At 34.3% G+C, this 24,001-nt stretch overlaps 1 protein-coding gene across 2 annotated transcripts in view; it reads right to left on the minus strand.

Moving 5' to 3' along the window:
• Positions 1-13,503: 13,503 nt before the first annotated feature.
• Positions 13,504-24,001, minus strand: part of ARHGAP18 (Rho GTPase activating protein 18) — a 222,350-nt gene continuing 211,852 nt past the window's right edge. For both annotated transcript variants that reach the window (XM_074187562.1, XM_074187563.1), the window contains 3 exons: positions 22,158-22,282; positions 15,794-15,855; positions 13,504-13,861 (listed from right to left, as the gene is read on the minus strand). In XM_074187562.1, coding sequence (XP_074043663.1) covers positions 13,770-13,861; positions 15,794-15,855; positions 22,158-22,282 — 279 coding nt within the window. In that variant the 3' untranslated portion in view covers positions 13,504-13,769. The remainder of the gene's footprint in view (positions 13,862-15,793; positions 15,856-22,157; positions 22,283-24,001) is intronic.

The raw sequence follows: 24,001 nt of genomic DNA on the forward strand, positions 1-24,001 counted from the left end.
AAGCCACTTAACCCCGTCTGCCTTGCAAAAACCTAAAAAAAATAATAATAATAAATAAAATATCTATATTCTTAAAAGAAAAATGCCCAGTCAATAGCCAAAAGTTTAACTGTTGCCATTTTAATGACACAAGATTACTAGTACTACTCAAATTCATAGTATATTTTTAATAGCAACATACTTTCCTCACATATATTTGACTTCTGAGCAACCAAGATCTCTAGTTCTTTTTCTACCACAGCTATGCTTAGTTAGTTGTTTCTTATCTTAAACTATGTAAGTTATTTTTTTATCCTTTCAGAATTGTACTTTACTTAACCTCATTTGCCTTGGGAAAAGAAAAAAAAAAGGTTCAGAATTCTACTTTATAATTTGTCCTTTAGGTATGTCATTAAATTATCAGAAATAAATTTGTTTATTCTAAATTGTTATACCATTTGTTCAATTCAAATCAATCCTTTAAACATCTAAAATATTTTTAATGAAAGCATAAACTGATGGCAATATTTTGTAGGATGCACTAGAATGTTAACTCTTTAAGGGCAGGGACTATCTTTTGCTTCTTTTTGAATTTCTATTGTGCCACATAGTGTCTGGCACCAGAATAGATGTTTAACAAAGACAATTCTAAAAGACTTGTGACAAAAAAATGCCATTCAAATTGAGAAGAAAACTATGAAGGTTGAATGCAGACTAAAGCATATGATTTTCACTCTTTGAAATTTGTTTTGTCTTTTTTACTTTCTCACATTTTTCCCTTTTGTTCTAATTTTTCCTTCACAGAATAACTAATATGGAAATATTTTAAACATGAATGTACATGCATAACCTATATCAGATTATACCCTATCATGGGGAGCAGGAAAGAAAGGAAGGAAGGCAGAAAAATGCAGAACTAAAATCTTACAAATAATATAATGTTGAAAACTGTATTTACATGAAATTGAAAAATATAAAAAAATAAAAGATGCTTAATATAAATCAATTTGAATTTATTCTACCCAATATATTCTTGGGTGTAGAATATAATCATATTCTATCATAATATGCTCCAACTTGTTCATTTTCTTTTCATAAGTTATGGAATACACCAAAGACATAATATACATAAACTAGCTTCTTTACATTTTTACATTTCAGCATATAGTTCTTAGTGTACTACTCCTCATAAAGCATGTATTCTATAAAACATCAAATTTTCCAACCCAAGGAACAGGCCTCAATCTAGACACAAACGATTAAAATGAGCTTAGCAGTGGACATTATTTTAATTACTGCATGTGAAGATGCAGGAAAGACAGTGTTGACAAATTAGCTTCTCTCAGTAAAGATTATTAACCGAGAAGCTAACCAAAGATCAGCACTTCTTTTTATTTTTTTCCTTTAGCATCAAACTGTCCAGGTTGCCTCATTTAGAAATAGATACTAATCATTAAGTTGACTAATATCAAAAGAATTAAAAAGAAAAATTTAAACAACAAAATTTCAGTTTACAAAAGAGGAAATAGAATCCCAGGAAGGTTGGGAGACTTGTACAAGATCACACAAGGAAAACCAGTAATTAAGATTTAAGAGATGATATTACTTGAGAGGGAGAGAATAAAATTGTAGAGAGAGCAGTAACTGTTCATTTTTGTGTATAAAAAGAAAGAAAAGACAGTGACCATGAATTCTCTAACTCTTAAGCGTGAAGTAGTTTACAGCATTATATACAACCAATTTTTCAAGCCTGACCAATTATTCTTTGGATCATTTTTCAGATGATATTTGTCCAGCTAAACTTAAAAATATTTGTTATAAAGAATGGAAAATTATATAGCTAAGTGTTAGGGGTTTTTTAATCCTATGTAATATTTTTATGTAATGATATATTTGTTTTTTGTACATTATCCACTGTATCCCTCCTCCCACTCTCTCCCAGGAGTCACTCCTTACAACAAAGAATGGAAAAAGATATGAAAAGAAACCAATACATCAAAAAAAGTGTCCTATTATATGTGGCATTTAATTTCCATCCTCTACTTCCTCTGCAAAAAAGTGGGAAGTGGAGGTTAGGTGAAGGAGGTTTTTTTGTAGGATTAGAAGATATTTTATGTTATTCAAAAATGACTGAGAATTTTTTTTATCAGAAAATCCAATTTTCAGGACGGCTAGGTGGCGCAGTGGATAGAGCACCAGCCCTGGAGTCTGGAGTACTTGAGTTCAAATCCGGCCTCAGGCACTTAATAATTACTTAGCTGTGTGGCCTTGGGACAAGCCACTTAACCCCATTTGCCTTGCAAAGAAAAACTAAAAAAAAAAATGCAATTTTCATACTTTGTGATATTACCCTCTTAAAAAAATCAAATAGCTATTTTTATTAGCCTTCTGATAATTTTAGCCAATTCAACGTAAACTAAACCATATGGGACATAGAAAACATTTAATGATGGAATCATAGAGCAACTTTATACAAAGTCACACAACCAATCAGGAGCATAGCTGAAATCAGAAGCTAGATCTCTGGACCTTTGGTCCAAGGCTCTTTCTGTAGTGTTATCAATCCAAATGGATTTAGTTTGACTCTATTAGCATAGAACAGAACATGCAAGATGCTTTCTGGCATTAGTGAAATAATAATAGCTAGCATTTATACAGTACCCTAAAGTTTGCAAAGTGTTTTAAAAAATATTTTCTCAATTTATCCTCACAACTCTAGGATGTAAATACTATTCTTATTTCCATTACACAAATTGGGAAACTGAGGCACAGCTAGGTCATACAACAATTAATTCTATGAGAATGGATTTAAGTTCAGGTCTTCTTAGCTCTAGGCTCTATTTTATCGACTTTTCCACCTAGCTGCCTGTGAAATCTCAGGCATTCAGATTAAAGAAGTTTAAGCAATCCCTGATTTCTTCAGTTCCAGGAAGCTCCAGAAAGTAATGACAATTTTTGGAGTGTGTGTGTGTGTGTGTGTGTGTGTGTGTGTGTGTGTGGTTAATACAGGTTCTGATCTCACTTTTCCCATTGGAACACTTTGTATGCTTTGGATAGGGGCTTTGGTATGCATTGGTATACATTCTAGCAGATATTAAATATTGGACCAGTGACTTAACCCTACCACATTCGCTTAAGTTAAGACTCTTTTCACATTTTATTACATTTAAATTTCTTTGCATAATAGCAGTCTTCCAAAGTTCTTGCATTGTCCTCTTAAGTCTTACAACTTTCTAGAAGCAGAATGAAATACTATACTTTTAAATATTATTCAAAAGCTACTACTAAAAAATGTTTTGTTCAAAAAATTCTCTACTTAAAAAAAGTTGCAAAATTCCCATATCTTTTTTTTCAGAATTATTATTTAAGGGCAATGGGGTCAAGTGACTTGCCCAAGGTCACACAGCTAGGCAATTATTAAGTGCCTGAGATCAGATTTGAACTCAGGAACTCCTGACTCCAGGGTCAGTGCTCTACTCACTGCACCACCTAGCTGCCCCAACATTTTCATATCTTAAATAATAATCTTAATAATCATCTAAAAATTTTAGTTGATTCTGTATAAATAATATAAAAGATAAAAAATATTTAATTACAAAATTATAGAACTGGAAAAAGTTTTAGAGATCATGTATTCCTTCCCTCCCCCTGCCCCAGATTAAAGGATTTAGCCAAATCATTGGACAATTCCCCTTGTAAGCAATTACATGGCTAAATGAGATAGCCTAGGGTAGTGGAAACCACACTTGACTGTGAACACAAACAGAGATTGTGAATGCAAACAAAACGCAAACTTGTCCAGTCACAGAGCTAGCTATTGTCTGAAGTCAAATTTGAACTCAGGTCTTCCTACACACCTATCACTTTAACCACTGAGCCACCTAGCTACCACAAGGGAAGAGCTTGCCTTAAAGTCTGCCTCTAACACTTAGTAGCTATGTAACCACAGAGAAATCCCTAATCTTCAGTTTGTTCATCTATAAAATGGAAATAATGGAACTTGTTTCACAGGATTCTTGGGAGGAAATGAGATACATGTAAAATACAAATCTCAAAGGAGTATGTAAATGTTAGCTTTTTTTTATTGTTACAGCCTGGAATGGTAACAACTGTTTGCTTTCTAAGCCATATTCAAGTTTTCTTGACATGCAAAAGGTATGACAAGAATGAAAATTATCTCAAGTTTACCCATTTGAAAAAGTAGTGTATGAAAGACGCAATCATTCATTCATTGTCAACGTTTTTGGGTGGCTACTGGAAAATCAGAAGAAAAATTAGAAAATCAGGAAAATTAGAAAAAATTTCATTCTTAGACTCCTTGCCCTGCAGAGTAGATTCCTTTTTTTCCATTTGTGGCCTGACTATAGAAGAATGTGTCTTTAAGCAAAGATTACATAAAAGCCATCATTTTGTAAAGGTTATAAGAGAGGTAACAAAAGGTGAGCTTTGAGCTGTCAAGGTGCAGGTATGGCTAAACTTCAAAAGGGTAGGAGAAAGAGCCTAGAGTGGGGCTGCCTCTCTGAAGTTTGCCTGAGCTAAGGCCTTTAGTTGCCGGGGAAAAAAAAGACTTGAAATCTTGAGATAAAAAGCTTGCTTGTGAAAAAGTTTGTAGGCTTTGTTTTAGCTGGAAATATCACAAAACCAGTTTTTCTCTTAACAAAAGTTTCCATCTTGGATAAAGCAGATTCATATACTACTACATATGAAAATCATGCATGGAAACATTCCAGAAAAAAATTTAAAAATTTAATAAAATTTATTAAATATATATATGTAAATAAAATAAAATAAAAAATTTTAAATTTAAACATTGACATAAAAGGCAATTAAGAAGTGATGCTACATGATCTAATATTTTAGCAAATGAAACTGGTCATACAAGCCTAAGAGGATGGGCATTCCTGAGAGGTCAACTAGTTTAAAATACTCATTTGAAAAGCAATTCCAATTCTAGGTCTATATCCAGAAGAAATTATAAAAAAAACACTCAAAAAACCAGAATATGAACACTTTATAAAAATTATCTCTTATGTAGCTTTCATTTAATGCTAATTCCTCATGACAAAAATTACTAATCTGTAAACATGTTTATCAAAATATGTATGTACAATGTTAACCTGGCTGCTCACTGCTGAAGGGAGGGGGGAAAGAAATTTTTGTAACTTAAAAAATATATGTTCATAAGGATGAAAATGAATCAATTTTTTAAAAAATGGTAACAGCTCCAGGCTTAGCTGAATCTCATTCACTTTTACCAAAGTAAATAAATGAATGAATGGATGGATGGATGAATAAATGAATAAATGAAAAAAAGCATTACGGTAGTGGCCTCATTTTCATCTAGAAGTGAAATTACTGAAACATAGCCTTGGACAACTCTATTGAGGAAGGAAAGGGACTTCTGTAAGTATTCCATTTCTGCCAAAAAGATAAAAGAAAACCAATGGAAAACAAGCTCTAGTAAATTTCCAGTGTTGATTCTTGCTAAATCAGGGAGTTCAGAACTTATTTAATGTGTTTTTCCAATTTAATTCCCCTTAAAATGTAGACAGGCTGAAAGAACACACTTCCATTGAAAAATGATTTTATATTTTGTATATTGTTTCACTACACTAGAATATAACCTCCCCCCCATTCAGCACAAGCTGTTTCACTTTTCTTTTTGTATCCATGGGGCTTATCTAACACTTAGTAGGTCTTGAAAACTCCTAAACCTTTTCTTTTCTTATTGTGCTTTCCAATCCTCCTAGAACATAAGTATTTCTTCAGGCAAACACCTTTGCTTTCACTATACTACGCTTCCTTGATAAACCTTGACCATTTGGGAAACCAGTTCAACTTTACGGCCTCTTCTAATCATGAATGCCTTGCTACTGAGCAGAGGTATAAGTAGCTGTGAATCATGCTGACTAGCTATATTACAACATTACGTTATCTTATTTCAATTGAATTCTAATTGCAAAAATCTTTTGTCCAATTGTCATTGATCTCAATCCTACTCACAACAAATATTCCAAACATTCTGTTCTCTGATCAAACCTTCCATAGCACCACCTCCTCCTACTATCTTAGTTTAGGACCTCACCATCAATAAAATGCCAGAAATTTTTCTTCTTACATCATAAACCATTTGTTTCAGGTGCTGATGAACAGATAACCCTTTTCTCCTTGTCTACATTCCTTATTTCTCTCATTCTTTTCTACACCCTCTGACTTGTGGTTTCATAGTTCTACTAAAAGTGCTCAAAATATAAATCAGATCAAAGGTACCATTGATATCTTTGCTACATACATTTCTTTAATTCTCATTATAAGGCATTTTCTGACTTTTCATCTTTTATGACCTTGTAAAAAGTCTTCTATGATCCCTCTGAATCATTTGACACTGGTGATCAACTTTTCTTCCTAGATACTGTCTCCTCCAGTTTTTATGACTGATCATTACTTCTCAATCTCTTTTGATGGTTCCTCATGTATGTCATGCCCATTAACTGTAAGTATATCTCCAAGACTATCCTGGGCCTTCTTTCTCACCTGATGATATCCACTCCAAGCTGTTCTCTCCTCAGATCTGTATTTCCAGTCCTGGTCTCTCTCCTGAACTCTTGAATCTGAATCTCTCACTGATTGGAATTTAGAACTCTTATCTTCCTTATACATCTCAAACTCAACATGTCCAAAACAGAATTTTCTCCCCATTACTACCCCCCCCGCTAAATAACCCATCTTTAGAATTTACTGATTTCTGCCAAGGACACCATAATCTTTCCCCAAATTTGGATACCATTTTTGACTCTCAATTCTCAACTCAAAAAGTAATTGTTGAACTTTTTCATTTCTATTTCTATAACCTATCCTGTCTACTCAAACAGCCACTGTCTTGTTCAGGCCCTCATCATTTCTTCTCTGAATGAATGTAAAAGCTCTAATTTTACTCCTCGCTTTCTCTATTTCAATCCATTTTTTTTAACATAGCTGCCAAAGTGATTTTCCTGAGCATATGTCTGATCACATTATCTCACTACCCAATAACTATAGTGACTTCCTATTTCCTTTGGGATCAAATATGAATTCCTCTATTTGGCACTGAAAACATTTCACAATCTAGTCTCTTTCAATCTTTCTGGGTTTTTGATGCAGTCCAGCTAAACAGCCATACTTGCTGATCCTTACATTCCCGATGTCTCACCTCTCTACTTTTGACGTTGCCAGAATGTTTTCCTTCCTCACGTCCTCTTAGAATCCTTAAGTTTCCTTCAAAACTCAACTTGAGGAGGTGGCAGTGAAGTGGCAGGGAGGTGGTGTAGTGGATAGAGCACCGGCCTTGGAGTCAGGAGTACCTGAGTTCAAATCCGACCTCAGACATTTAATAATTACTTAGCTGTGTGGCCTTGGGCAAGCCACTTAACTGCATTGCCTTGCAAAAACCTGAAAACATTAAAAAAAAAAACCTCAACTCAAGGATTACATGCTGCAGGAAACCTTTTCTGAACTGGAGATGGTAGTGGGGCTCCCTCCAAGGTTCCCTACTATTTTGTATGGACTTTGAATTTACAAGATCAATATCTAAATGTATACATATTGGTTGCCTTCATTAAAATGCAAACTCCTTGACAACTTCATATCCTCAGTACTTGTTTTGGAAGGCTATTTGGGATAGTGCATTGGTCCTAGAGTCAGTAAGATCTGAATTTAAATGTGGCTTCAGATACTTAGTAGCTACATGACACTAAGCAAGCTATTTAACTTTTCTCCTTCAGTGTGACCATTTGTCAAATGGGTATAATAGCACCTACTTCCCAAGGCTGTTGTGAAGGCAAAATATTTGCCAAAGATATTTTGCAAACTTTAAATACTAGCTATTACAAATATGGTTATAATAACGTTTAATATTTTTGCTCACTTCTTAGATATCCTAGAGATTATTTTTAGTTGAAATCAGAAATTACGATTTTTTTTTATGTCAAAGCTACTGGGCTTAAAAGAAACCAGAAAGAAGATGAAATGTTTGTCTTGAAATTGTTCAAAAGGTGAGTATTATAAGGTCAGAGTTAAAGTACAATGTTGAAAATCAATGTGAAGGAGAGTGCTTTGGTTGAAATGAGACTCTGGACTTTCACTGGAAGCTAATCCTCAGGATTTCTGATTAAAGCAGCATGGGTTGTCCAACAATAGGTCCCAAAGCAAGGTATCTAGCTTTTTGGTTTCATCAGACTTTATCTTAGGTTTTACCTAGGCAATCTCATTATTATGAATGCTCAATTCCCATTCTGCTGATATTCTGGGAATCAATAAAAATAAAAAAGGAAAGAATTATACCAATAAATCAATAAATGAACATTTCTTAAGTGCTTAACTAGGCAAGGTGCCAAGCACTAGCAATATACAAAGACAAAAGTGTTACAGACCTGCCTTCAGGGAGCTTTAAATCAATTGGTACAACATAAATGTGTATATAGTCATATGTGTTTATATATATATATATATACAGATTATTAGATAGAGGTGAATTGAAAATAAAGTTTGGGGATAAAGTCAGAAGCTGTGGGGATATGATTTTGTGCATATTGATGGGGCTTAAATTGAGTTTTGAAGGAAACCTAGGATTCCAACACCAGAGGTGAAGATGGAACACATTCTAGACATTGGAGACAGCCAGTATGAGAGAACGAGATGGTGTGACAATCAACAAGCAGTTCAATATGACTGTACTATACCTTGCTATGGAAGGGTGTAATATCTAAAAGGTATGGGAAGCAGGGGCCAGGATGTGAAGAAACTTGCCAAGTAGGCAAATTTATATTTGATCCAGAAGCAGCAGGAAACTGGAGTTTATTGATTTGAGGGAGGAAAGGTGGGGCAGGGGGAGAAGAAGGGGAAAAGGGAGTGAGAAATCATGTTATGATTACATTTATGCTTTATGAAAATTACAACAGTGACTCTCCAGAGATTGCATTGGAATGGGGATAACTTTCAGGTAGGCAGACCAAATAGGAGGCTTTTCAACTTGATAAAAAATTCTTGCATCATGTAAACTAAAGGGATGCAAAAGAAACAGAGACAATACATGAATAAAACTGCATTAATTCATATGTTGAGACAAATGGGAATTTTGGAAGAATATGGAAGAACTTTGCTATCACTATTAAATATGTTAAAATTCTTAAAGAATTCTCCTATCAGAAACAGGAGAACAATGAACTAGGAACTGACTGAAGGGCTCAATAACTTCAACTGGGGATTGAGGCATAGAATCCCCCTAAGAGCCAGTAAATTGTCATATAATAAAGATGAAGTCTGCTTCCTGTGTTCAAATCTGGCCTTGGACATCTACAAGCTATATGATTTTAACCCTGTTTACTTCAGTTTCCTCATCTTTAAAATGAGCTGGAGAAGGAAATGGCAAACCACTCCAATATCTCTGCCAAGGAACCCACAAATGGGGTCATGAAGATTCAGATTTGACTGAAAAACACAAAGATGAATAATAAAGAACAAGAAGTAGATAATAGTTCATCTGGATTTCTTGACTGAGTTAAAGGATCTCTGTTCTATATGACAATGCTGTGAATTATCTAGGATTTACCTTGAAAGCAGAGGTCTTATCTTTGTTGTTATTGTGCTTATGTCTCTATGGAGTCATTACATACTCAAAAAATGGCCTTTCCCACTGATACTAAACTATTAATAATTCATGTTCTGAATTGTCTAAATGCAAGGGCAAACAATTGCTGTACACAAGTTTCTTAAATTTCAAAGCCATGTATAACCTAAAGTATAACCTTGATCACATCACTCCCTTGCTCAAAAGCATAACTTCTCAAATCAAACTCTATAGCCTGATTCTCAAGATGTTCCTATCAGATATAGAAGTCTGTCTGACTTTTTCCATTCTGGTCTCCATTTGTCCCTCCCCCCCCCCCAAAAAAAAATCCTATTTTCTAGCAATCAGGATTATTTTGCCAGATCCCAAACTATTTCAACATGGAATCTTGGTGTATTCTAGTCCCTTGATTTGGAATGTTCCTTATCCCCAATTTTCATTACTAAAAAATATACCATCTATCAAGACTCCAGTCAGCTCCAGTGCTATCCTCTTCCTGAAGAGTTCCCTCAATTGAACTCTATTCCTAAAGGAACTTCTCCTCCCTCCGAGTTTATCCAACTTTGTCAGCAAATAATGGCCCTTCTTTATGTGAATATATCTGATCCCACTCACCCAGTCCATAAGATTCTCATGGGTAAGAGGACATGACTCTTACACACTGCTTTGCTAATATACTGTCTTTCACAGTGATGAGTACTGTTTTATTCCCTAAAAAGTTGATGTCAGAAACCATGAGGGATTGTACAGAATAACATCTGTATGCATGTTAAGAAATTAATCAAGCAAAGGATGATTTAATTCCCTGCCTTCTTTATACCCCCTTAAGGAATTACTGAAAAGTATTCCTGTGAACTTTTCTCAATATGGCTTCTGCTACTCAAAAGGTTGATTATGCTTAGCATTCATTCATTTTTTTTTTTAGGTTTTTGCAAGGCAAATGGGGTTAAGTGGCTTGCCCAAGGCCACACAGCTAGGTAATTACTAAGTGTCTGAGGTCGGATTTGAACCCAGGTACTCCTGACTCCAAGGCCGGTGCTTTATCCACTACACCACCTTGCTGTCCCTATTCATTCATTTTTTAAAAACCTTAGTTTGGCTTCAAATTTTGGATTGTAAGTCAAATATATACATTGAGTTTTATACTGTTTATATCATTCTTTGTATTACATTAACTAAAACACCCTATATGAAAATATATTATTAAATATATTTTATTTTAGTAAATTAACAAATAAATAAATGAAAGAAGGGAATGGGGAAGGGAAAGAAGAAAGGGAAGGAATCATTAGTTCCCCAGCAGGATAAAATGATACCAATATGATCCAATTTTTCCTAACCCCTTTCCACTTCAGTATTTTAACAGATAAGGATGAGGTCCATTTTGCAGGATTATCTTAGAAAATTCACTGTAATATCAGTTTCAGAATTTCTAAAGTCTATGTGTATTAGATCCTAATCCATCAGTTTTCCCTTGTTTGCAGTTCAGAAACAAAAGAATATCTGGGCAATACTGCCACCTATTGACAAATATTTAAGAAACATTCAAGAAAGCAGGAGGTGATCTAACTGAAGAACAACAGAAAGGATAAAAATGAAAAATTTCATAACTTTTAACTGCTTTTCACAAGAGAAACTTATGGAACTTTCAGTAACTTTAGCAGCAACAGTGTTAAATAATATCAAATTACGAGGACCTCATTCAGAAAAGATATAACTTAAGTAATAAAAACAAAACCCTTTCTCTTTTTTCAAAACCTATTTCATCTACTTTCCACCCTAGAATTATCCATTTTTGAGTTGTTCCACATAACGTTCAATCCCAACACATTTAGTTTCTCTTTTGTGTTCTCATATAAAAACATACAAATAAGATATACAACTTATGGAGTTAAAATTCAAAATGTTTTTTAAAAAACATAAAAAGAAATTTGGTGGGGGAAAGGGAGATGAAATAACTGCTTTAACATCAGAAAATTCTATCTTTATAGTAAGGGGCAATGCAATGTGCTTTTAAAAAATATGTCATTAAAGAAGGTTGTTAAGTTGTCTTTTTGAAAAACAATTAAGTGAGAGAGATTTTTTTTGTTTGTATTTTTGGAGATAAACAAAGTTTTGCCCAGATAAAGGGAAATGGATGTCATCCTGATTTCAACTGGGGGGGGGGGGGCTTCAAAATTATGGGCTGAATTGCAAAATCTAGCCACCTTCTTTTCTCACTCCCAGAACATGGTGTTCTTTCTATGCTAAGTATAGAATAATAGTGATAGGGGAAAAAGTTGACAAGAATGGCAGGAAAATTCCATTCCTCTGATGGATTTTAATCAGCATCTATGTTGACAAAGTTCAGACATCTGGTTCTTTAGAAAAATGTTGCCTGTGAACCTTACTTGGTTCCTCATGTTGAATTGTTTTTATGATAATGCCGATAATAATGGAAAAGAATGATAAAGAATTATTTGGCACTCATTTCATTAATATATGTTGTAAACATCAGGCCATAAGTCAAAATTCCCATTGAAAACTGTTAAAGGAGAGGTGTCAAAAAAGAGGGGAAAACAAGAAAGAAAATAATTTTATGTCTCTAAGATGTCTTTCACTTGGAAAGTTATATAATAGCCAATGAAGAATGGAAATCATTTGGAATTTTAAAAAATCAACAATTATAGACTTTTTGGTTGAGCATGACTCGTGCATCCAAACAATTAAAAGTAATAATTCAAAAGAGAAGATAGATTAAGAAAAATGCATTTAATTATAAAAGATCTTGTTTAAATAATAAAAAAAAGGAAAATGGCATGAAATCACCAGTTACTTAAGTGATCATATCCACAGGACACTTTTTGTAATTATATGCTGAAAATTCACAACTCTTCTTATTAACAGCACTTTCCTCTTAATTGAAATGCCATCAAGGGTTCCTGATAAAATGTATAAATTTTCCCAAGTCCTACCAAAAAGTGTCATAAACACAATTTGTTGAGTTTCTCATTTACATTGCCTTTTATTTACTACACTCAAAACTCATAAAATATTTAACATTTTTCTTCCATTTGATCCTTCTTATTTACAGTACAGTCTCAAAATCTCTAGTCACAATATGGTTTGTGCAATAAAATTCTGTGAATGGTGCTTTTCACTATATGTAATAAATTTATTCTGATTACTTTTAAAATAAGCCCAAGAACATCAGCCTGCTCATGTGCACTGGTTCCTAACCAACCAGAATTATGCTAACCAGCAGACTTTTATGACTCTGCAATCCTTCTCTGTACAGAATGCATTCTCCAACCAATACTGCACTACATGACCTTGCATACATTTCTAATTCAACTATGACAATGCAGAGTACCACTTTAAAAATTCCATTTGAAGGGATATAGAGCATTCTAAGTGGTTTGGCTTTTATTCTCTTGTTATCTATATTCCCATTCCTCTCCATGGATATATTTTATTTATTCTCAAACATTAGTATTTGACGGTTCAGTGATAATTGGCAGTTTTTGACAGTCCCATTTATGGATACAATTCTGTGCACGTGTCAGATATAGGCAAAAAAAATTCTGAATCACCTCATGTGATATGGCAGAAGTAGCAAATAATTGTTAAAACATCACCTCACTAATGTGAACATTAGCATTCTAACATGTCAAGATGAGCTACTCAAGTCAGCTGGTTCTGAAAGATGTACTATCTTAAAAACTAGTCATACCCGAATGTATTATCATCAGGAAAAAGCATTCATGGGCTTAAAAAAAATGTGCAGAGAATATATGATCAGAAAGGGGTGTGGGAATCCTTACACAAACATTATCCTATAATATTAAATCCAATCACCTAGTAACTAGCACATGTTATACATAATACATAATGCAGGCCATAAACCAATTAATTTCCTCTGTATCTCACTCAAGGGGCTTTTGTTTCTTAATAATAATAAAATCCATTATTTTATTCTGGCAGGAGCAGAAATCATATTAAAAATAAGGAAAATATTCTTTAGGCCGTGCCCAAATGGGAAAGAACATTGTCAAGGAAGATATAATTTTTATAAGGCTTCAAATTGTCACTGTTAATAGTGGGGCATATTCGAATAACAAAAGAATTGCACTATTTCTTTCATTTTCTTCAATCCAGCCATTGTCATTGAGGCTGTCCACATAATTGTCTGCAGTTTTTAAGTCTACTACGAAGGCTTGTACTTTATAACCCACTCAGCATTTGGGTTGAGTTGATGTAAGTCCTTCATGTACGTGTCATCCTCAAGGCAACGTTCACCTAATAAAAACACATATGTTAGCAATTTACAGTGGTGGAATATCAATGTTATTTTTATTTTAGACTCAATGATCTAGAACTAGACAATACCATGGAGGCTATTCTTATCCAACCCTTTCTTTATGGATAAGGAAACAGAGATACCAGAGGTTAAGTCTCTTGTCCAAAGGGCAGCAAGTGGCAGAGGAGCAATTTGAAAATAGTTCTTGGGTCTTGAGCTAATACTCTTTAGAGCTTTGAGGTAGTTTCACATTTTAACTCAGAAGACTTGAATTTTTAAAAAGTCCCTTATTTTTCTTCATCCCTCAAAATTATCATCAAGAATAGTATTGCATAATTGTAAGAAAATTAATATACCTACATGAATAATGGAGTCATTAAATACAGAATATTCATAGATAATAATATTTTTAAAAAACTTAAGGCTTGAAATATTTTAAATAAAAATTTCCAAGAGATTCTTTCACAGTTCAGTCAACTTTATGAAAAGGATCAATAATTCTGAAAACATCTTAGTTCCAATAATGCATTCTTCTGATGTCAATCAATTCTGCTTTCCAAGTTCTCTTTCAAAGAACATGCCATATGTAAGGCTTTTTGTTTTTTGATGAGGCAATGGGGTTAAGTGATTTCCCAAGATCACATAGCTAGTAAGTATCAAGTATCCAAGCTGGATTTGAACTCAGGTCCTCCTGACTCCACAGCCAGTGCTCTACCCAGTGAATCATCCAGCTGCATCCCCCTCACCTCCCTGTCATTTTTAACTCCCAAGAGTAAAAATGAAACTTAAATTTTACTTAAGCAAGAGGAAAGTAGTTATGCATATTGATATATTTTTGCACAATTAGAATAGTCACAATTTTAACTTAAAATTAATTTTAAGGATAAGATACTATTTCATTTACAAGCAAAATTCTTCATTTTCTTTAGTATTATAAGCTAACCTAAACTGCTTTCATTTTGAAAAGATTCATAAAATCATAAATTTTTATAGTTCAAAGAAGACTTAGAGACCACTGATGTTTCTTTTTAAATGACTTTCCCATGCCCACCAGTGAGTCAGTAGTAAATATGAGACTTGACCCCAAATCTCAAGATTTCTAATCCAGTGGGGTCTGTGGGTTGTTTCAAAATTATTTCTTTAAAATTAAAATGTTCTTTAATTTTTAAGCCATTTTCCCCAAATCATTTTCAAACTCTCAAAAAATTAAATTTAACCTATTCTTTTTAAAAGATAAAAAATATTTAATACTGAAATTCTTTTCAGCATCCATGAAGCATTACAAAAGATTAAAAATCTATTTATGTAGTTTCCATTCTGCACAAGGAATGCCATGTTTCTAGTGTATACAGAATATTAGACAAACAACAATAAAAACTGGAGTCAGAAGCAATTTTGGTTTCCTTCTTTTAAAAAAGTATAACATTAAAAAAAATTTTGGCACTATTCTTACAGGTAACCTCAAGCATGAAGGAAGTAGGGTTTGGGAAATCTACATCACTAGATAGTGTGGAATCTTTTCATGGTGCACGGAATTTTTTTGAATTTGAAGTTAAACTCAGGAGGAGAGTTTAGGTGGAGGTGGCTCACACCAAGTCTGGAGAGACATGGGCATCTGGGATTCCTTTTTCTTTTATAAAATTTTATTTATTTAAGGTAATGGGATTAAGTGACTTGACCAAGGTTGGATTTGAACTCAGGGCCTCCTGACTCCAGGACTGGTGCTCTATTCACTGCACCACCCAGCTGCCCCCCTCCCCCCCTTCCAGGAGTCCTTTTTTAAAACTATGAATAAATAGATAAAAGATAAAATCATGATATAGTAACATGAATAATATTATTTTATATTCTTGATCTGTTTTGTTCCAGAAATATTAACAAAAATGATTAATGTCAGTTTATATATGGAAAGTAGAAAAACCTGTTCTTACCAATATTTCCTCCTATTTCATACAAAAAAACTTCTCCTTTCTTGAGTGTCTGGACAACTCCACTATAGAGAGAAAAAAACTGATTAGTAACACCATCCAACAGTTTGTAATCATATCCTTTTAATGTGCTAAGGGGATTCTGGGCTGTATGGAAAATTCACAACTTAGACACACTGTAATTATCTACACATTTTCTATTCTTCCCATCTGCTAAATGTGCAGAATCAGTAATAAGATGTCACCTGTAAATTAATATTAACTCAACCACTCATGCTATCAAAGCAAAATAATAAATCACTATGTAAAGATATAAAATCTAAAAGAAAATGCCCAACACATCAATTACCAATAAAATTAATAATATAAAAATTCATGGTTTCTGATATTGAAAAATCTAAAGACATAAGATTTCAAAGAAAATAACACACTAAATCTCCAATAATGTATGGTATCCACATACCAAATAAATACCTGAATAGCTGTTAAAAAGAAATATTTCAACTGTATTTTTCATATTTCTTTCATTCTTTCAATAAATATTTACCAAGCACATCACTGTGGTTGTGTCCTAAGAGGAATACTAATATGTATAAAACCTAAATTTCAATTAGAAAGACATGTTCATTTCATATATATGTATACATATATACACACACACACGTATGTATGTATATTTTCAATCTTAGAGATAAAAAGGACCCAGTTATATTTATGGAATCAAGTTTTCCAGTAAGTTTTTTTTTTTATTTTTAAGGGTGTTCTTCCCCCTCATAACATTTACGTTTTCTATCTGGTATATTAAAGCAGTATCTGGACACTGGATCCAGATAACTCTGGAGGAGAAAGTGAGGCTGGTGACATAGCACAGCACTCCCTTACTCAAATCCAATTCATGGCATCACCTTGATATTGTGGTCTTTTTCAAAATGAAGGACAAACATTATATAAAACAATAGATTAGAAAAAAAAGGAAGGTACCATAGAAAGTGTGCTTGCTCTAGAGTGAGAATCCCAAACTTAAATTCTTCCCCTAGTTCACCTTTATTACATGTGTGAATTTGGGCAAGTCACCTGCAAGTCCTTAAACCTTTGAACCTTGTCAATAAGCAAGCACTTATTAAGCCTGCTTTCCACTGAAAGGTTTCTAGTCTAATGTAAGAATTATGCACACACAAGATGTACTGATGGAAGGATAAAGTAGAGGATCTCAGGAGGATAGGCATAAGAAAATCTCAGAGGACTAGGCATTTGTGGGGGACTGGTGAAGGGAGAAAGAGAAACAGGAAAAAGCTCTTGTCCAAGATGGAACTGAGGTGCATTTTGAAAGAAGCCAGAGAGGGAAGATGCAGAAATGAGAAGGGAACATTCCACTACTGGGGAAAAAATCAGCAAAAGAATGTAGACAAGAGATGGGGGGATGGGGGGGTGTCATCAAATGTGTAAGAAAGAACAAGTGAAGCCAGTAAAACTGAAAAGCATGTGGGGCAAAGGAAAGTGAGCTGTAAGAATTCAGGATAAGTAGGAAGCAGTAAATTTATGAAATACCAAACAGAGAAGCTGATATTGGATCTTGGAGATAATAGGGAGCCATTTAGATCTCTTTGAGTAGGTGGGAAGACACACTTAGACTACTAAGCTATTTTAGAGAAATCACTTTAGCAATTTCTTCTGTACAATGAGAGTTGGAGTAGATGGCCTCCAAGGGCCCTTCTGTCTCTAAATCTATGATTTTATGGTCCTCTATTGGCACAATATATACTCTAAGTAAGTATTTATTGCTCTTTCAGTAAACATTTGCTTTGGAAGAATTGTTTGCTAATGGGATTGAGATGTAGAAATTATTCAGAAGATCAGATCTGAGTCACAATACTTGGTTATAATATCCCCTACCTAGTAGATTTACCATAAAAGGACCCTAACTTTGGTATTTAATAATAGCTTGACTATAGGGCAAGTCATTTAACCCCTTTGATTTGGTCTATCCATCCTCATCTATGAAATGGGAATAATAATATGCTTATAACCCATCTCTTTCAACCAGATGGCACAGTGACCTCAGACACTTACTAGCTCTGTGACCCTGGGCAAGTCAATTTACCCTGTTTGCCTCAGTTTCCTCATGTGTAAAACATGCTGGAAAAGGAAATGGCAAACCACTTCAATATATCTTACAAGAAAATGCCAAATGAGGTCATAAAGAGCTGAACATGTCTGAAAAAAAACCTAAATAAGTGAAGAGCCCATCTAAAATATTTAATATGGCTAACTGAGGACCAGTGGATAGAGCACTGGCCCTAGAGTCAGGAGCACCTGAGTTCAAATCCGGCCTAGGCACTTAATACTTTCTAGCTCTGTGACCTTGGGAAAGTCATTTAACCCCACTGCCTTGTAAAAAAAATAAAATACTTAATAAATATTGACTTGGTTTAGGCTTTGTATTTACTAGAAGAATATGACTCCTTGAGGGAGTTGTCATCTTCAGACCATAGCCCAATGCATAAAATACAACAAGTACTTAATGTATGCTTAATGAGTTCAGTCAAAAACTTTTATCAATGTGACCTCTTCTATGAGGGAAAAATATTTTACTGGATGCTAATAAAAGATATCAAAAAAGAGAGCAAAGGTTAAACCCCTTTCCTTCTTTTCAGGAATTTATAATCTACTTTATCAGTCATCTCAATCATACACCCAATAGAGAACAACCTACACATATACATGTAAAAAGTAATTTTAATTTAGAGATTAAGTTCATAAAGTTCACAGGAAAGCACACAAGAAAATGCAAAATAATGAAGTACAGGGAACACATGCAGCAGAACAAAATTTAAAGTGGGGGGGGGCGGGGGGGGAGCAGTGATTAGACTGAGACTGTTCCCAATGACCATTTTCAATAGGAGGAGTAACATGGAAATAATAACATAATATTTTTCCAAAACCCTTTGTATACATAATCTCTGTTCTTTTTGAAGTCTTTTTCCTACTTTGCCATCATTCTCAGTTCCAAAGGATTCAGCTCCCATCCTTCCCATAGTATCCTCCTCATTAGATCTTCACCAAGTCTGTTAAATAGGTAGCATCTATACTATCCTTATTTTACAAATGAAGAAACTGAGGCTCTGAATTTTAAGTAATTTGTACAGGGTCACAAAATAGAGTCTAGTAACATCCCATTTTAAATTCACTGTTCCCTCAGGCAGAAATGTATATTTAGAGTGGAAATGAATTGGATCTATTTTGAAAAAACAAGTGAATTAAAAGAGAGATAAAATGAGACTAAAAACAAGGGATGGCTAGTCAGACCTTTGACTTGGAGTCTTTGGAATCACCCTCACCTCTGACAGATGAACTGTCATTTTACCTTCCTGAGAACAAGGTCTACACTTTCCCAGCCACCTGGACAGAACATCAGCTCCACTCCAGCCATTGTACCCTCCCCTCCACCTCCCAACAGGAACCTTAGATGCCACTCTTGGAACACTATGAGTTCTGACAACTGTAAACTTTTACCTTTTTCTGAAACCAGAAATCACCACTTCACCATGCAAGAGGTGTTCCCACCTTCCCATTCCTTGTATTTGTAGCCCAAGTGTTCAGCACTAAGCACTTAATAAAAGACTTATCTGATTGTCTATCTATCCATCCATCCATCATCTATCTCCCTATCTAATTCTATTTTTCTATGTATGCATGTAGCTATCTTCACTGACACCTAGAGCATGCCAAAAGATCAAGAAGAAAGTTTTTAAAACCAAAGATGTAAAGTTGGAGAAAGGATTGGTACAGAGGAAACCATTTATTAAATATCTACCTCATTTGATTCTCACAACTACCTTGGGAGATAGGTGCAAGTTATTATCCTCATTTTTCAATTGAGGAAACTGAGGCAGACTAAGGTCAAATAACTTGCCCAGTGTCATACAGTCACGTGGAACAATGGACCCATAGTAAAAGCAATATGAAGAAATTAAACTTAATATATACATTAAGCAAAATCTTACTCTAGCTCTGAATCATGAAGATCACAATTTAAATCTCTGCTCTGATACTGTTTCTGTCCCTGTACCAGTTTGAATTTAAGTTTCCTCATCTAAAAAATTGATATAAAAGACTAATATTAGTTATTTCACAAAGTTATAAGAAAATCCTTTTCTGAACCTTAAAACATGCTATTATTTAACTAATTTTTTAAATGGTTAGTCATGAAGATCACAGCTTAAATCTCTGCACTGATACTGTGTCTGTTCCTATACAACCTTAAGTTTGTTTCCTCATCTAAAAAATGAGTATAAAAAGACTTGTACTATCTATTTCACAGAATTGTAAAAAAAAAACTTTTCTAAACTGTTATTTAACTAATATTTTAAAATTAAAATGAATACCTTTGATTGTAACCATGGAAAATAGATAATATAACAATTTATTTTTGGAAACCTGCAAAAATCAAAATTTTTCTAAGTCCAGAAAACAGAGTTCAAGAAGATATGCAGAGAAAGAGTTTGATAAAATACCCTAAGGGACAGAGAAACAAAGCCTTCGTTATTGTTTTAAGGGAAGGTGCATGTTCAAAATAAGGGCAGTTTACAGACCATTAGGATTTAATTTTCTATAGCCATGTGCTTGCACTGACTGTTCCCCAGGCCTAGAAAGCATTATCACCCGCCTCCACCTTTTACAATCCTTCATTTCCTTCCAAATCTGACTCAAGCACTTTCTCTGTGAAACCTCTTCTGATCCTTCTAGTTTATACTTCATACTCAGCTTTGTATAAATTCTGCATACATTTATTTATATACATACTGTCTCCTCTTTGAAGACTTGCTTTCCTTTTCTCTTTGTATTCCCCAAAGTTTAATTTCTTGATATGGGAATTGTCCATTAATATTCTACTAGGGCCTAACTAATCTTGAGATGGGAAGTGAACATGGTTTTCTTGAAAGATATACAAGGAGAGAAGTAAACTCTGTCAAGTCTTACTGGGCTGACTATTCTCTAAGTATGGGTCTAATGGCAGACTATATATCTCCCATTCAAGGCCAACTTAAGCTAAATTCTGAAACTTTTTTGTGTGGGGTGTGGGGGCTACAACTAGAAGAAAAGACTATCTAGCAAGATAAAAAGAACTGAAATACTATGCCCCTTAGTAGTAATTTCCTAGCTCAGCTGGCAAAATAGTAATAACTATCATTTTTAGAATGTTTTAAATAGTTTAATAACATTCTGAGCTATCTATAGTATATAATAATAAAAATAAGACAGAATGTATACAGCCCTTAAGTTTTTTTAAATGTTTTACACATAGTACCACCTCTTTTTTTGATCAATATTCGGGGGGCGGGGAGGTAGCTAGGTGACACAGTGAATAGAGAGCACCTGCACCAGCCCTGGAGTCAGGAGGACCTGAGTTCAAATTCAGTCTCAGACACTTAATAATTACCTAGCTGTGTGAACTTGAGAAAGTCACTTAACCCATTGCCTTAAATAAATAAAAAAATCACTGTTTTGAAGTAGTAACAGTAGTAGTAGTAGTAATAGTAGTAAATGTTGACTTTTACATAATACTTTAAAGTTTGTAAAGTGCTTTACAAAATTATCTCATTTCATCTTTACAATAACCCTAAGATATCAATGCTATTATTATGCCCCTTTTATAGATGAGGAGACTGAGGCAGATAGAGGTTTTTGTAACTTGCCCAAAGTCATATAGTAAGTGTCTAAAACCAGAATTGAATTTAGGTCTTCTGGACTTCAGTTTCAGCAATCTGTCCACCATGCCAACTAGATGAATGGGCACACTATTATGCCAAGAACCATGCAGGAGCTGCAAAGAAATTTTCAACCACCTACTTAAAACAGACCCATGTTAAAAAAATATAAACTTTATCAAATTCAAATTTAAACTTAGTCCAATCAGCCCCACTGCTCAGAAAACAAGCAACAAGTCCTTATTAAACTTTTTCTTTGTTCCAGTATTGAACTAAGTCACAGAGAACCCAAAGAGAGATCAAAACACAGAAAGCAAACAGTTATGTCCAAACAAGATTATGTTCAGAGAGAATTGGAGGTGATTTCTGTGGAGGGGATGAAGATTGGAGGAGAAAAGAAATGGGGAATGGAGAGAAGGGTGGGGAGAACACTAGGAAAAACCTCTTCAAACTTAGGATTTGAGCTGGATCTTGAAGTGGGCCAGGGCAGTCAGGAGGCAGAGGTAAGGAAGGAGCACATCTCCTTTTTGTTCTCTAAACAAAGTAGTTTGAAGCTCCTCCCCTCACCCCAGCTCCTGTGGCTCCCCATCCCGTTCTGAAAGAGGAAGCCTGAAACCCAGAAATGCTACCGAATAATTAAAATCGACACGGGCTTGTACCTTTCTTGGCTGAGAAACCTGGCGAGAACATCACTGGCTTTCAGTTCTTCAGTGAGCTGTATTGCCATGGAAACTTTCGAAAGATGGGGCGCTTGTACTCGAATCACTCCCTGAGGAACATCAGCCTGCAAAGCAATCATGACATTGGAACAAAGCAGGGAGCAGCTGGAACGTGTAACTTTGTGCAATGCATTATATGGTAAGTGTGCTTAACTACTGCACATTTTACTACTCTACTACATAAAAACCTTAACTACTGTATAATGTAATTTAGCAAATTACATCAGAACCTCAAATATCCTTTTAATGGCGATAGGGGAACTTTATAATATGCATACAGTAATGCTTAATTATTTTTAAAGATGTAAAGAATGACAGCAATAACCATTACTGCCATATTAAGTGCTGATTTCTGAGTACTATCTGCTAGTATATCCTTTTCCTGGCAATTTATGAAATTGATTCAGAAAGAACTTTCTATATGTGTGAGGGCTATATCTGTGAATATTGCTCAACCTAAATTTCACTAACTTTCAGGTTACCTAATTGTTTGCACTTGAAAGTCTGAAAAATAAAACATACTTCCCTTACTTTGCTTCAATACTGATTCCATTCTCATCTAAATAGTTACCCTTTAGATCCCATACAAGGAATGCAATGGACCATTGTTACCCCCTTTCTGATGAAGGCACAGGTTATTTTATTTATACATACAAACAGCAAAAAATGATTGCCAAGAACTGAAATAAAACATAAAAATATATTGAGACACCTGAAAATATGGGGCATAATTCATATTTGAAAAAATTTCTGAAAAAAAGAAAGAACAGTAATGTACTAGAAATGTTTCACAGATATCAGGCTCATATAGGAAAGCACAAAATTCAGTTTTATTAGGGCTTGACCATTTAATCAATTCAACAAACTAGAATTTATTAAGCACTTACTATGTGTCAGATGATGGCACAGAAATTGAAAGGTTATGCCCATATAGCACGAACTCTGGTAAATCCTACCAAGCCAGAATAATAGGTATTGTGTAAAGAACCTGACAATGGACTACAATGGGGTGTCCCAAAAGTGCTTACCTAGCACAGCACCTAGGACTTGGTGCAAACTCTCAGCTGCACCAAGACTTTTGGGACATCCTGTCTAGCCTGCCATTTGAAGAATAAAGTTCAAGTGCAAAGAAGACCAGTCATTTTCAGGTAGGGGGATAGGACAATGGCAACTCATGAAAACTGCCTCCTAAGATGTAGTGGGGTTGTGATCATTATTGATGAAAAGAACACTGATGCCAATTAAAAAAAAAAAAAAGATTAAAGTGTCAAATTCTGTGTTCAATAAATGACAAATAGGTAACTTTCATTAGAGAAAGGGGAAAATTATTACTAATTTAATTTCATACAATTATCAATTATACAAAAAGGTAAATGTACATAACTTTTTGCTAGTAATACAACTACATAAAAAAGAGGGAAAAGTATCATATTTTTATTTTCAACTAATTTCATCAGTAAAAGAGAGATCTTGATGATACATGGCATTTCCTCTACCAAAATAGATCAGTAAAAAAAAAAATCATCTGCCTATAAGTATTTTTTAATGTATTAAACTTTTTCTATGGTCTGTCCTGTTTGGAAAATATGTGCTATAATGGACATAAAGCTAGCACTGGAGTTTGAAAGACCTAAAGTCCTAGGCAGTAATTTAACATTTAAGCACCCCAGGCAATTCTTTTTTTTTTAAGATTTTTCAAGGTAATGGGGTTAAGTGGCTTGCCCAAGGACACACGGCTAGGTAATTATTAAGTGTCTGAGGTCGGATTTGAACCCAGGTACTCC

This window comes from Macrotis lagotis, chromosome 5 (assembly GCF_037893015.1).
Source record: "Macrotis lagotis isolate mMagLag1 chromosome 5, bilby.v1.9.chrom.fasta, whole genome shotgun sequence".
Lineage (NCBI taxonomy): Eukaryota > Metazoa > Chordata > Mammalia > Peramelemorphia > Peramelidae > Macrotis > Macrotis lagotis.